This window comes from Amphiprion ocellaris, chromosome 12, assembly GCF_022539595.1.
Source record: "Amphiprion ocellaris isolate individual 3 ecotype Okinawa chromosome 12, ASM2253959v1, whole genome shotgun sequence".
Taxonomy (NCBI): domain Eukaryota; kingdom Metazoa; phylum Chordata; class Actinopteri; family Pomacentridae; genus Amphiprion; species Amphiprion ocellaris.
In genome coordinates this window covers 8,154,339-8,166,798 of record NC_072777.1, presented here as the reverse complement: position 1 = coordinate 8,166,798, position 12,460 = coordinate 8,154,339, and the positions used below count along the sequence as shown (strand labels likewise).

The window sequence follows — 12,460 nt, the reverse complement described above, 5'->3', positions numbered from 1 at the left end:
CCACAGCTTCAGTCGTGACATTACCTCCAATTGCATAAAAACAATGACAAATAGTTACCGGATGTCACTCCAGTTCTTTTAGCACATAGGAAATACAACAGTAGAAGTTTATTATGTTAGTCTATATAGTGAATTTAACATTGCAGATGCTGATGTTTGATGGGAAAAGACTCATGCTGCTCATGAAGACATCAAGAAGGCATTTACTGATTTCCTCAGGGTTTAGCAATAGGTATCTACCACATAGCAGGTATTTTGTGTCACATTTAAATGATCTGGAAGGAGGCCCTGCAGGAGTTGTTAATGCCATTGGGACACTTTCAGAGGTTGGAAATGGAAAATGGATTAATCTAAAATGTGTTGAACGTTACATGAACAAATTAAAACATATATTTTACTCGAATGGAACCAAATAAACTGTGCCCCCAAAAAGTAACTTTTTCCCTGAGTATTCCAGAATAATTCACATTTTCACAATATGTCTAGTGAAGTAACTTACTGCCATGCTACTGTAGCAGAATGCCTAGGTAGCTAACAGGCTTAAAATTATTATTATTATTACCACATTAAAAGGTCTATAATGCATTTTTTAATATGCTTGAGAATATATTATGAGCAGTTAAGACTATGGCTGTGCATTTCCATTTTGAAACAAATCACTCTAACAATAACATGGGTTTGGACTTCCAGAGTTTCGTACGTGATAAATCCAAGGAACCGATTGTGTCATCTTGCAGGATGGACTGTCTGTGTCTTTATTCTTTCTCAGAATGAAGTTTCTGGTACAAGCATGTGGGGCTGAATTACGTTAATATTATAACTTTCCATTCTGCAGCAAAGAGTAGCCTTACAGTATTGGCAGAGTTGTGGGTGAGCTGGTGTGCTCGAGTTGTAGCCAGTGGGGACAGGTAGGTGGAAAAAGAGGCAGGGTCTTCAAAAATACATTCTAGACAAAGTAGCGGTGTAAAGCTACATCTAAGCTATTTCAAGGTAGGAAGGGATTATTTTCATGGACAAAAGACAGGTATGGGTTTGCAGTCAGTGACCTAATAGAGACTTTATAATAACTAATTTGTGAGTGCATTGTCTGCAATTTTATAATCAGACCTACATTGTCCACTTTCCCAGCCCTGAGTTACCCACTGAAAGGAAATCAACAGCACACAGATCATCACTACTAACAGACATTTAATGTGGTTTCCCACATTTTCAAACAGATCAATGTAAAGGCACAGAACCTTTTTCACCCACTTCTACCCAACACTATTTGTTGTCATTTTATTCAGACGCAGGCAGCCATACAGAGACAGAAAGGTGAATAGATAAATAAAAATCTAAATGTAAATCACAGGATATTTTTGTGTCACTTTCGTAAAACAGATTCAAACCTGCAGTAAATTAAATATTACATGAAGCAGCTGCACCTCTGACAGAAGGACCTCAGTGTGTTTCAAACCTCAGTCCAAACTGTTCATATATCAAAGCAAATATGTTTTCAGATGAAGTAGAAGTGACAGCAGGAGCACATACATTTTTGCATTAGTGCCTTTTTTTGACCTCATAGCAGGCTTTTATTTTACACATTTGTTTATTAGCTGCCCGAGTTCCATGTTTGCTTCAATGTGTCCCGTTTTCTACTCCAATGAATCGCTGTCAGGTTTGGCAGCGCTGACGAATCGACTCTGTTTTCTCGTCTGCCTCCTTTTTTTTTTTTTTTTTGCAGGTTTGAAGCTTTTCCGTAGAGCGAGGCAGTGTGGGCGTTCAGTTCAGCCTTCTCTTCTCCTGGGTGGCTGGTGTGATTGACAGCTCAGTCAGGTTAAAGGACACTTGGCCCACCAGACGTACACGATGCTGTGGAGACTCCAATAGACTCTAAGTTACATCCTTGAAAATGACGGCGTGTCCTTTTCATACAGCTGAACCAGGGTGGTGGAGGAGGTGTGTGCATCCAACCGTGGTGAGAGGATAATGGGAAAGCAAAGAGCATCATTACCTCTCTCCATGCTGCTCCGCACCTCCCGCCTCCCCCTCCGGAACCGCTGGGAAAAGACGGCGTGGATGTCGTTCTTTTGACGCTTTTGGATCTGGATTTGTTGAAATCGGCGACCTCACAGAATTTATGAAGCTCGACAATGTCTTTATTGCTTCAGGCGCAGTCTCAACAATAGCAGCTTTCACTACAGTTAAGCCGCAAGCAGCATGTAAAGCACTGACAACATGCACAGAAATCGGCCTAAAGCAGACGTGATGAAGGACCTCCGGCCAGCAGGGGGCCCAACCTAGGAGTCACAATCAGGCATAATTTAAGATACATTCTGCGGTTTTGTCATTGTGTTCTCTCTGTATCAAAAATCTGCGGTAATTTATTTTAAGGGTCTCGTATTTGCCAGCAAATTTCATTTTAAGTTACTAAAAATTAGCTGTAAAGTTCTACAAGGTTTGGTCCTAATTATTAGGTAGAAGAAAGAGAAGAAGAAAGTTTTACAGTTATACCTGCTCATTGTAGTTGAGTTTTTAAGAAAATGAAAAGATGGTGAAATAAGAATTAGTTTCATCTCAAGCCAATGAGCCACACTAAGCCTCTGTATTTGTTCTGTTAGCATTCACAGCTGTTGAGCAGCTGAAGTCTTACATTCTTGAGTGCGCTTGATATGTTCATCAGCAGTTTATCAGTTTGAAACTAAGGAATTTCCACTGCACCTAAACTACAGGAAATATGCAGGAAAGTAAATTAATATTTACTGAAAAAGGTCTATGGCAACTTTCTCTTTTAATTTATAGTTAAAAAGCAGGAAACTATTTGGAAATTATTCCTTAAACTTTTGAGAAAATTAAATGGAAAACACAACATGTATTATAAATGTTACACAGCATCTTTTAAAGTCAATGTCTGTTTTGTAATTTTGTGTTCACAGCATCATTTCTATACACTATATTTGATACTTTTAGCGCTGAGCATGCTCACATTCTGTTTACAGAATTTGCGCCCGTCATAGGTTTCGGGTGCACTGTCATAAGAATTAGCCCTTTGTAAAATATTTGATGAGTAATGTTAGAAACCCATTAATGTGACTAACAATAATAATAAAATAAACTTAGCATTTTCTGCAGTCATTTCGAATTACAACAGCTTCCCTCAAAATATAATTGTAGAGTCCTTGTATGGTTTTTATTTTTTAAAGCAAAGGTAGGGCCCTTCAAATGATTTTCTCTTAAGATGGTGATATTGGTACAACCACGGGATCAACTATCGTGATATTAGGTGCACGGTCTCCAGAGAACGAAGCCTCCTGACTTTAGTGATTTCTGACTTATTTTCTATCTGGTAGGTCAAACTTTAGAGGTTTCCATGACTTTAGATGATGAACATAAAGTACAAATACCTGCCAAACTAATAACATCTCTGTTAAACTCAGCTGCATGTGGTGTTTCTGGATTCTATTTCAATCCTTATTTTTGAATTGTGCTTTATTTTAATTTTCATGTTTTAGTATAATTGATTTCTTCAGTGTAACAATTCACAAGTGTGTTTATTACTATGATTCATAATATTTTTTTATTATCTTCACTTTCCACCAAATATCTAATTTTATTCAATTGTTTTAGAGTGCATTAGTCCATAAATTATTATTATTATTTTAAAATCTGTTTTGTCAGGCACTTTGAACTGCATTTGAATTCTGTGAAAAACGTTATATAAACACATTTTGACTGATTGAGAACACAGCAAAACCGGAGATTGCATCTTAAACAATATACTCTGTTTGTTTTGTATTTTTTAAAATGTGCACATCACATAAACAGCACCTAAACAACATTTCTCTTTGAACAGAACTGTAATTTAATTGTAAAGCTGTCGAGTTGGAGCTAGTTCAGATTCGGCTCAGGGCCACAGAAGGCTTTGGTCCGGCCCTGTCGTAAGGTAGACATCATCCACAGCAGGAAAATGATGGCTTTTCGATCTCAGTCAGAGCTCAGATATGTGTCTTTTTTTTTTTTATCAGCAGGTTCAGTGTTTTTTTTGCTTTCAGACCTTTGGTATATGCTGCAGCAGTTTTTAAAAAAGATTTACTGGTGCCTCTGCAGTTTATTTCCCCTCACAGAGTCCTTGTTCTCTGCTTCTGAATTCCCAATCTGTCATTTCCAACATTTGGTAATTATTCCCTCTCTTACACACCTCCCCCAGACCACCTCCCCCTCCACATGAGCCAGAGAGCCTCAGCTCCACATTTCACCACTCAGCCATGAGGGTTAAACATACTCCTGGAGGCTGTAGCTGTCCTTGATGTCTTTTTGGGGGAGTTTGGAGGGAGACGAGTAGAGCTTCTGCTCCTGATCCACTTTACCTTTCTCCCGCTTCGCCTCGTCCATCTGCAGTTGGACGCATTTGTGTTGCCTGGTTTTCGGCGGCTCGGCTTGCTGCTCCCGCCTCCGCTGCTCGTCTCGGTACGGCACAAGTCTGTCAGGGTCGGTGGGGGAAGCATAGTCTGGCCGTCTCGATCTTTTTCCGGGACATGAAAGGCAAAAAATGACTCCTCCAGCCAGGAGGAAGCCTGCAGAGATGAACGTCACACACAGAGCTCCACCAGGCTGGTATTTACTGCTGTCCGGCAGGTCCGTGGTCAGGAAGGCGGTGATGACTTCGTTGGTGAACCAGGATGCGGGGACCAGGCAGAGGAGGCTGGCCAGGATGAAGCAGCCCCCTGCAGCGATGGCCGTGTGCCCCTTCGCTCGGTGGCTGCCCCCCCAGCGGGTACATTTGAGCCCCAGGGAGGCGAGGCAGAGTCCAAAGGATGCCACCATGCAGGACAGAACCATGGCGGCCCGCATGGCCTGCAGATGCGCCGGTAGTGACAAAACCGAGTTCTTCATGGTGCAGCTGAAGACGCCGGAGCTGTACCAGACACAGTCCATCCACAGACCCTGCATCTGCGAGATGGGGGTCATGACGCTGGACCAGACGTTGACACTCACCTTCCAGTTGGGCAGCAAAGTGGCCACGGTGGCGCCGAGGACACCCAGGAGTGCCAGGGCGAACGCCAAGATCTGAATGGCGGCGGACAGCATGGCTCGGCACCCCCGTCCAGCCTCCAGTCCCTGTTGGCGCGGCGGCGTCCCGGACAGGTCCTGACAGCAGATAATTCCTCAGCACAGGCTCCAGCGAGCTGCAACCAGAGGAGAAATGAGAATTGAAGTGAGCGTGGGAGCGTGACGGACGCACAGCTGAGGCTGCTGATGGGAGGCTGTTTTCCTCTCCCAGATTTCTGATTTCTGTAGTAGGGGGGCGAGCTCGATGATTGCCTGCATTAGTTACTCTGCAGCTGATGTGGTGATCATTGACACTCAATTATGTCCTTTTAAAGCTGCAGTGTCCCTCAGCGATGCTTCCTGTGAGCTGCTTTTCCACTGCAAAAAACATACAACAGAGCACAAACTAAGAGCTCCTGCAAGAGTGAAGTTATTTCCTCTAATTTACTCCACCCTGATGGAGTTCAACATCTGCAGCAGGAAGAGAATTATTTGTCTAAGTTCAGTTGTGTGAAGATCGGGGTCTCACCTGTGTTGCGTCTTTGGCAGCGTCTCCTGAAGTGATTCCTGAGGACGAAGCAGAGAAGCAGTGTGAATGAAAACACAGGGCGTGTGGGTTAACAGCCTGTAACTACTCCTCTGCCTGCTGTCTCCTTGGCAACTGTACATACAGTTTCATCCCATTCTGCTTCCTGGAAAAGAAGCACTAGGCGTCCTTTCTTTTTTTTAGTCTCCCCTGCAATCTAAGTCTGAATAGCAGAAATGTTCGTTCAGACAAAGCTGACCGGAATCTGATTCAGAAAACAGGTTTCTGTCTCTAACCTGAAGGTCACCGGCTCGGTTGAAGGAGCCGCAGAGCAGCGTTCTTATCTGATGAGTTGATGGCGGGGTACGTCAGCCCCGCACCACCACGGAAATGTTGTCTTTGTCGCCTTTGACCACCTGAAAATGCTTGTTTTTGATACTTTGCTTTTGTCAGTCTCGCTTTTCGAGACGCAGCCACTGAAAGAGTTTTACGAGTGTTTGCAAAATGCGGCGCCACCTCTGGAAAATGATAACAAGCGTGAAGGTAAAAGCTCATTACTGGTTATTACTGATGCTATCTGCTGGTCGAAAACAGCCGCATTTTACGACGACTGACAGGATCACTGGTGCTTTTTGAAACAATCACTGCGCACCATCGCTTTGTCATTTTCGCAGTGGTTTGGTGATAAAACCGCTGAGCTGTTGTGTGCGGCTGCAGTGTGAATCAAGGTGTCGCCCGTCATGTGACTGTATGAAGAATCGCCCACTGCAACGCGCTGATAAGCGTCCGCAGCCCACCCACCCAGCCACCCACCCTGTGGAGATGGGACCCGGCAGTCAGGCAGCCTGTTATTACCATAATCCTCAGTTTGGGTTTATCAGCCTCAGACCTGCACAGACACGAGCTGCTTCCACCAAAACGACAACTATAAACACACATTTTCCTCCCTGTTTCACCAGCCAGCCTCCCTGTGGGAAAACACAACTTTGAGGACGCTGTGGGCGTCACTCCGACTATCACCACCGCTTAATTAATGTTGTTGTGTTGATATAATAACTCACAACAAATAAGAAGTCGGTACAGCCGGCTCAGTTTCCCACCACAGATAGAGAGAGGTGATGTCACCGCCAGCGACATACAGGGAGTCGCTGTGGCTTCAATGTGGACGGAGTTCTAATGGAGGTTCTGCACTGTGGTCACATAACCAGCAGCTGGCAACCGTTGAGGCTTGTGCTCCGTTAGATTTAAGACATATGTACCTATGATGCTGCAGCTAGTAGACACAAGTGGAGGGATTTACCTCTTCTGGATGTTTTCTGAGGCCTAAAGAGTGGAAATATCTGCATCAAGACATTTTTTAGTACAATACAAATATTTTGTGAATTTAAAGGACACTGTATTTTTATATAGTATATATTTAACTCCTACAGATCACTCAGTCACCTTATGTGTCTTTGACAAAATCCCAAAACAATCAGATCTAAAGATGAAAATGTAATTTAATCAGATAGAAAAGTAATTATAGACCTTTTTGTGTTTAATTATAACCAGTAAATAAATTGATTTATTCAGAGGGACAATTGTAAAATTCTATAATTGCAATTTGCATTTAGAAGTTGTATCGTTGAACACAGAGCAGCGGAAGCTCCACTGGGCCACAATTATTGTTTTAAATACATAATTTAAAATTAATTTTGATTCATGTGTTTTGAAAAATTGTAAGGATTAATTCTCTACCTGCTCTTTTCTAGTCTTCATATATAATATTAACTAAAAGCTAAAACTTTACAGCACAAAATGCAATGACAGAACGACAGAAAAACAAAAACATTTTCTGTAAGACAATGAATGACTGGAAAGTAGATTATAATAAAGATTTGTGTTGCATCAGTTAACTGCAAGTTCAGGGAAGCTTTTATTTTCTTAGTGTGAGAATTGCTTCAGCCCGACACATTAAATCTACACACTTGTACAGTGGCACTGAACCTTCTCTGTCTTGTTTCTGTGGAGGTTAAATGCATTTGTTGTGAGTTATTTTGAACTAAATTCAAAATAGTTCAAAATAAGAACAAAAACCCTTTGTTTTTGTATAAACAAGTCAAAATTGTCCAGGAAATCTGACTGAATACAAAACACTTTCTCTTGTAAAACTAACAACAAAGAAACATGAATTTTGGTTATTTCTTGTGTTTTGAAGCTTTAAATCTGGAGCATCACTGAATGCTTCTGCAGAGAGAGTTGGATTGGATTAATTTCTTTTCTGAATTAGCTCAGACCTGTGAAAAGCAGCAGTCTGCTCCTTTAAGTCATGCGTTCGTTGAGTCCTGCAGCGCTCAGATGTGCTGTGCTGGTGGTGGTGGTGCTCTGTATTAACATCCAGCTGACCTGAGCGACGCTCTGCCACATGAAACGAGGCGTCGGTCTATTAGAAGCAGATCTCAGGAGGTTTGAGTCGACGCCTGCAGGCCTGAACGCTGCAGAGCGAACAGAGGACAAACTGAGAGCTTCAATATCAAACACGTCCCACTTTGTTCTCCATGTTCTGCATCATGTTCTTTTATACGTCTGTGTCCCACGAGGGTGTTTCAGAAAAGCGACGTTCCTCTTTGTCTTTTTTGCTAATGTTTTGTGGGAGGTCAGACCACTGAAGAGCAGATCTTTTACAATATATTTTCTTGTTTTTTCATTCTTTGTATATTTTTTCTTTGCTTATGTAATTTTAAGTTTTTCTTTGCTTAATTGTAGTTAATTGTTTATTGAATTTTGTTCATTTTTAAAACCCATTATTTTTTCATTTCAAAATATGAATGTTGGGTGGGTTTTTATATTATCTGGATAGTCTCTCTCTCTATGTGTGTTTATTTATTTTGTATTTGGTTCTGTGTATTCTTCCTATTATTTTTCCTTTTCATTTTTGTTGTTGCAATTGCTTGGTTTTAGTTGATTCAGGGTTTTGTTTATTGTTGAAAAGTGTTCTATTTTATTCATTTAAATATGTGAATGTTGTGCTTTTTTCATGTGTTCTGTGTTTTTTTTTAATAAAAAAAGTTTCATTGTAAATTTGTGCTTTTAAATTTTAGATTTCTATTAGCATAATTGCTGTCAGGTAATTTCATCGACCAATGAACAGATTTAATGACATTTGGTGGGAAGTCTGGCTCATGAGGACCAGATGTTTTTTTATGCATATTTTAATATTTAGTCATTTTTTTCCACTGCTTTTTTCTGTACTTAATTTATTTCAATTAACATTTCTTTTTAATTAAATTTTTTTTTGCTTTGTTATTTTTCACTTATTTTCTTTCTGTTTTTTAGTTTGAATGTTTATGAAATTAACTAATATCAAACCACATTTGATTGGTATTTGTGCCATGCCGTAGCTCAGTGTTTCCATATTGTTGCTGAATATTCTTCTGTTTTACTGATCAATCTGTGGAGAAAAGGCTTTCTGACAATTCAGAGGGTGATAGTGATTCATGACTACTTCATTTTCAGTGGATTTACAGATAAAATAAGCAAACCCAAGTGTGTGTTTTTGATTAGTGGTGTTAATTAAATACCAGAAATAATAGCAGAAATCCCACCTCACTAATTCGCACTTACCAGAAAATGACTTTTTCCCCACAAAAACAAATGATTAAACAGAAATATGCACAGTGTAGTTTCAGGTTGGGTTTGTTCACACAGATGAAGCAGCAGCTAAAGGATGAAAACTTGATGCACATTCAGCCGCTGTTTAATACAAACCTAAAGGCTTTTATTTCCTGCTGCAGTTAAACAAACTCAGCTGAAACTTTATAGTTTTATAGTCGCATCTGTTTGACTTTTGAATCTTGAGTTTCTGCAGCTGAAAAAACGCGATGAATCAAACTAGATCAGTGTGTGGGTGGTTGCTTTATTCATTTGTGGGTGAAATGGCACAGTGAGGAGGAGTTAGCATTAATTTGAAGAGATCTACAGCCATATTGGATTAAATGTTTAAAAGAACAGGACATTTGGCTTGAACTGTCACATGAAGGATTCTTTTCTTAAAAGAATGAGATTCTTGAGTCTTTAATCCAACATGGCTGAAATTAGCTGCACACTGAAGCAGACAGTTTGACCTCTGACCACTCAGTCACTGTGATAATAGTTTGGAGCTGAATCAAACCATCTGGCAGAAACAAAAACCCCCCGAGGCTCCATCAGCAATCAATCAGCAGCCAGACGGGAATATAAATGAAGTGCTTTATCTCTGCTGAACACACACACCCGGTCGCTGTGTGTGTGTGTTTGTGTGTGTGTGTTACGCTGGCTTATTCTCTGAGACTTCCCACAGCCGCTGTATGTTTAAATCTACACATATCCTCACCGTAATCCAAATCTGCACCTCTTTAAATCGAGGCGCCACAATGTATTTGTGTAAACAGATGTGCGTCCCCACAATATAAGCCATATAAATACACACACACATGCATACAAACCTATTTTGCCAACAGTGGACCATCAAAATATTCTGCCAACAGCAGACCTGTGTCTTCAGTAATTTTGTAAATGAAATAAACGTAATTGTCTCCCTTTATGACATCAATTAAAAAAACAAACCATAGTGACAAATAATGATGGAAAAATGCATGTAAGATAAAACTGAAGAAACTCACTAACGGACAGGCGTCATAAGTTTGTCATCCTGCAGTTACTGTGAGGAAACACTCAGGAGGATATGTGAAAACACACTGGCAGGTTTAGAGGTGGCTGTGATTGTTGCTCCACACAAAGCCAGTTAGCGTCAGGTATGTGTGTGTTTAAATGCTGATGATGTCCAGTTCAGCACATTCCTGCTGTTCACACTGACTGTAAGGAAGCAGTGCTGATGGGTTCCTCTAGTTTACACCAACATGCTTAGAGGGTTAAGAGTCTGTGTAAATCCTGGATGTCTAATGAAGCCTGTTTCAAGATGTTGAGAAGTTACTGTAGCAAGGAGGGGGTAATTCACAAATTACCAGACATCCTCATGTAATACTAATCCTGTGCAAATAGTACTTTTTTCGTATTTGTTGTTTCGACCCTCCCGTTGAATCTGAATTCAGGATGAAACCACCCTTTATATTTTTGCCACGTACTCACCCATCGTTTCCTCACTTACTCCTGCTTCACTGCTCAACTGTCTGCAGAACCCATCAACTCAAAGCAACCAGAAAACTTTACACTGAGAAGAATCTACAGAAAATTCACTTTCATCAGTCTGCAAGGGAAAAATAGATTCAGGAATCACGGCAGTGTGCTTTTCATTATGAAGTCTTTTAATGGAGTATTCTTCCGGCTTGGTGCTGCTGCTGTTATTTCAGTTAAAACTGTCAGTACTGCTGCAGCACCAACATCACTGTCTCATAATAAACAGGTATTGATTTTTAGCAAGAACTTAAATAATAAATGTCTTCTTTATTTATTTAGTTATTTTGGTCACTTTTCCAAGTCATGTCAGTTTACTTCACTGCGTTTTTGAAAAGATGTGACATAAACATCAACAAATGCATCAGCTTGTAGGAGTCGTGGTGCTATTTAGATAATCCTTCATCAGAATGAGAATAAAACAGATCTTGAACTATGTCGATGATTTGGCGAAACTGCAGAAACCTGAGATATATCTTGAAACACACGATAAAATCATTAATAATCCATAAGCAGTGATGTGTAAACCTGTGACAAATCCAATGACAGAGTTTATTAATGTGTTTCCAGTTAGTAAACAAAGAGGGAGAAGAGACCCTTGTGCTCTTACAAGTGTATGAATGTGTGCTATGAAGGGCTTTTGTTCTGGTCCATACAGCAGTTACTGTGGCAACAAGAGCTGAAGAGACTCATCACACACACACACACACACACACACACACACACACACACACACACACACACACACACACACACACACACACTTTATGCCTTCATTGCCGTTTTAAAATTTCATTTCACTATCCAAAACAGAACATTTGGAGCCTTGTGGGCTCCGAAAGTAAAATAAATAAAGTCAATACATGAACTGGGAGAACTTTTCCTCAGGTACAAAATGAAAAACAAACACAAAAAATGCTTTGTTGTTTGCATGTTTTTTGTCCAACAGTGAGGAAAGCAAAAAGAGTTGCTGCTCAGAAAAACAAAGACTGAACATGAGGTCAGCAATCACAGCTACACCTTAAGTTAACTTAAAACTCAATAAAAACCTATTCAAAACCCAACCTAAACCTGATCTAAACTCAATCAACTCATTCTAAACCTAACCTAAATGCAACCTAAACATAACCTAAATCAAAGCTAAAACCCAAGCCTGAAAAACAAAAACAAAACTCAACCTAAACAAAAACCCATCTTTAAGCTAACATAAACCTAAGCGAAACCCAACCTAAGCCTAAATAAGCCCAAGGTAAACTTTACCTAAGCCCAAAGTAAACGTAACTTAAACCAAACATAACTTCAACCTAAACCTGAGATAAACCCAACCTAAACCAAAGCCAATGTAAACCTAAAATAAACTCAATGTAAATCTAATTTAAGTCCAACCTAAACCCGATGTGACTTCAACAGACTGTCCAAATGATCCGGTTATCAAATTTGTGAGGGATCCACCATGCCATCAGTTTCACCATGCTTCATGCTAAGCTAGGCTAACTCTCTCCCGACTGTAGCTCTGGGCACACAGTTTAATCTCTCTGGACTGTCTGGAGAGTTTTCAGAACTTCCCAACCATTCCTTTAAAAGGTAAACAAGTCACTTTCAGGTTTTCACACTCAATCATTTCTGATTTCTGCCACAAGCTGAACTGCTGCCAGGGAGTCACTATTACACCAAAAATATTTTCATCTCATAAATTCTGAATTAGAAACAAAACTGAACAAACTGTTTAGGGAGGCCAAATAAAGCGCAACCCTC

General features: G+C 40.3%; 1 protein-coding gene across 3 annotated transcripts; it reads right to left on the bottom strand.

Moving 5' to 3' along the window:
- Positions 1-1,170: 1,170 nt before the first annotated feature.
- LOC111576621 (claudin-20-like) lies at positions 1,171-10,381 on the bottom strand. 3 transcript variants are annotated; one of them, XM_035953813.2, is made up of 3 exons: positions 10,195-10,381; positions 5,558-5,595; positions 1,171-5,406 (listed from the first exon to the last, which is right to left on the bottom strand). In XM_035953813.2, exon 3 carries the CDS (start codon positions 5,065-5,067, stop codon positions 4,252-4,254), a length of 816 nt encoding a protein of 271 aa, XP_035809706.1. In that variant the 5' UTR covers positions 5,068-5,406; positions 5,558-5,595; positions 10,195-10,381; the 3' UTR covers positions 1,171-4,251. The 3 variants fall into 3 exon arrangements, with proteins under 3 accessions (XP_035809706.1, XP_035809707.1, XP_054872034.1); XM_035953814.2 differs by having other exon boundaries at positions 1,171-5,165; XM_055016059.1 differs by lacking the exon at positions 10,195-10,381 and having other exon boundaries at positions 5,558-5,902.
- Between the last annotated feature and the right edge of the window lie 2,079 nt (positions 10,382-12,460).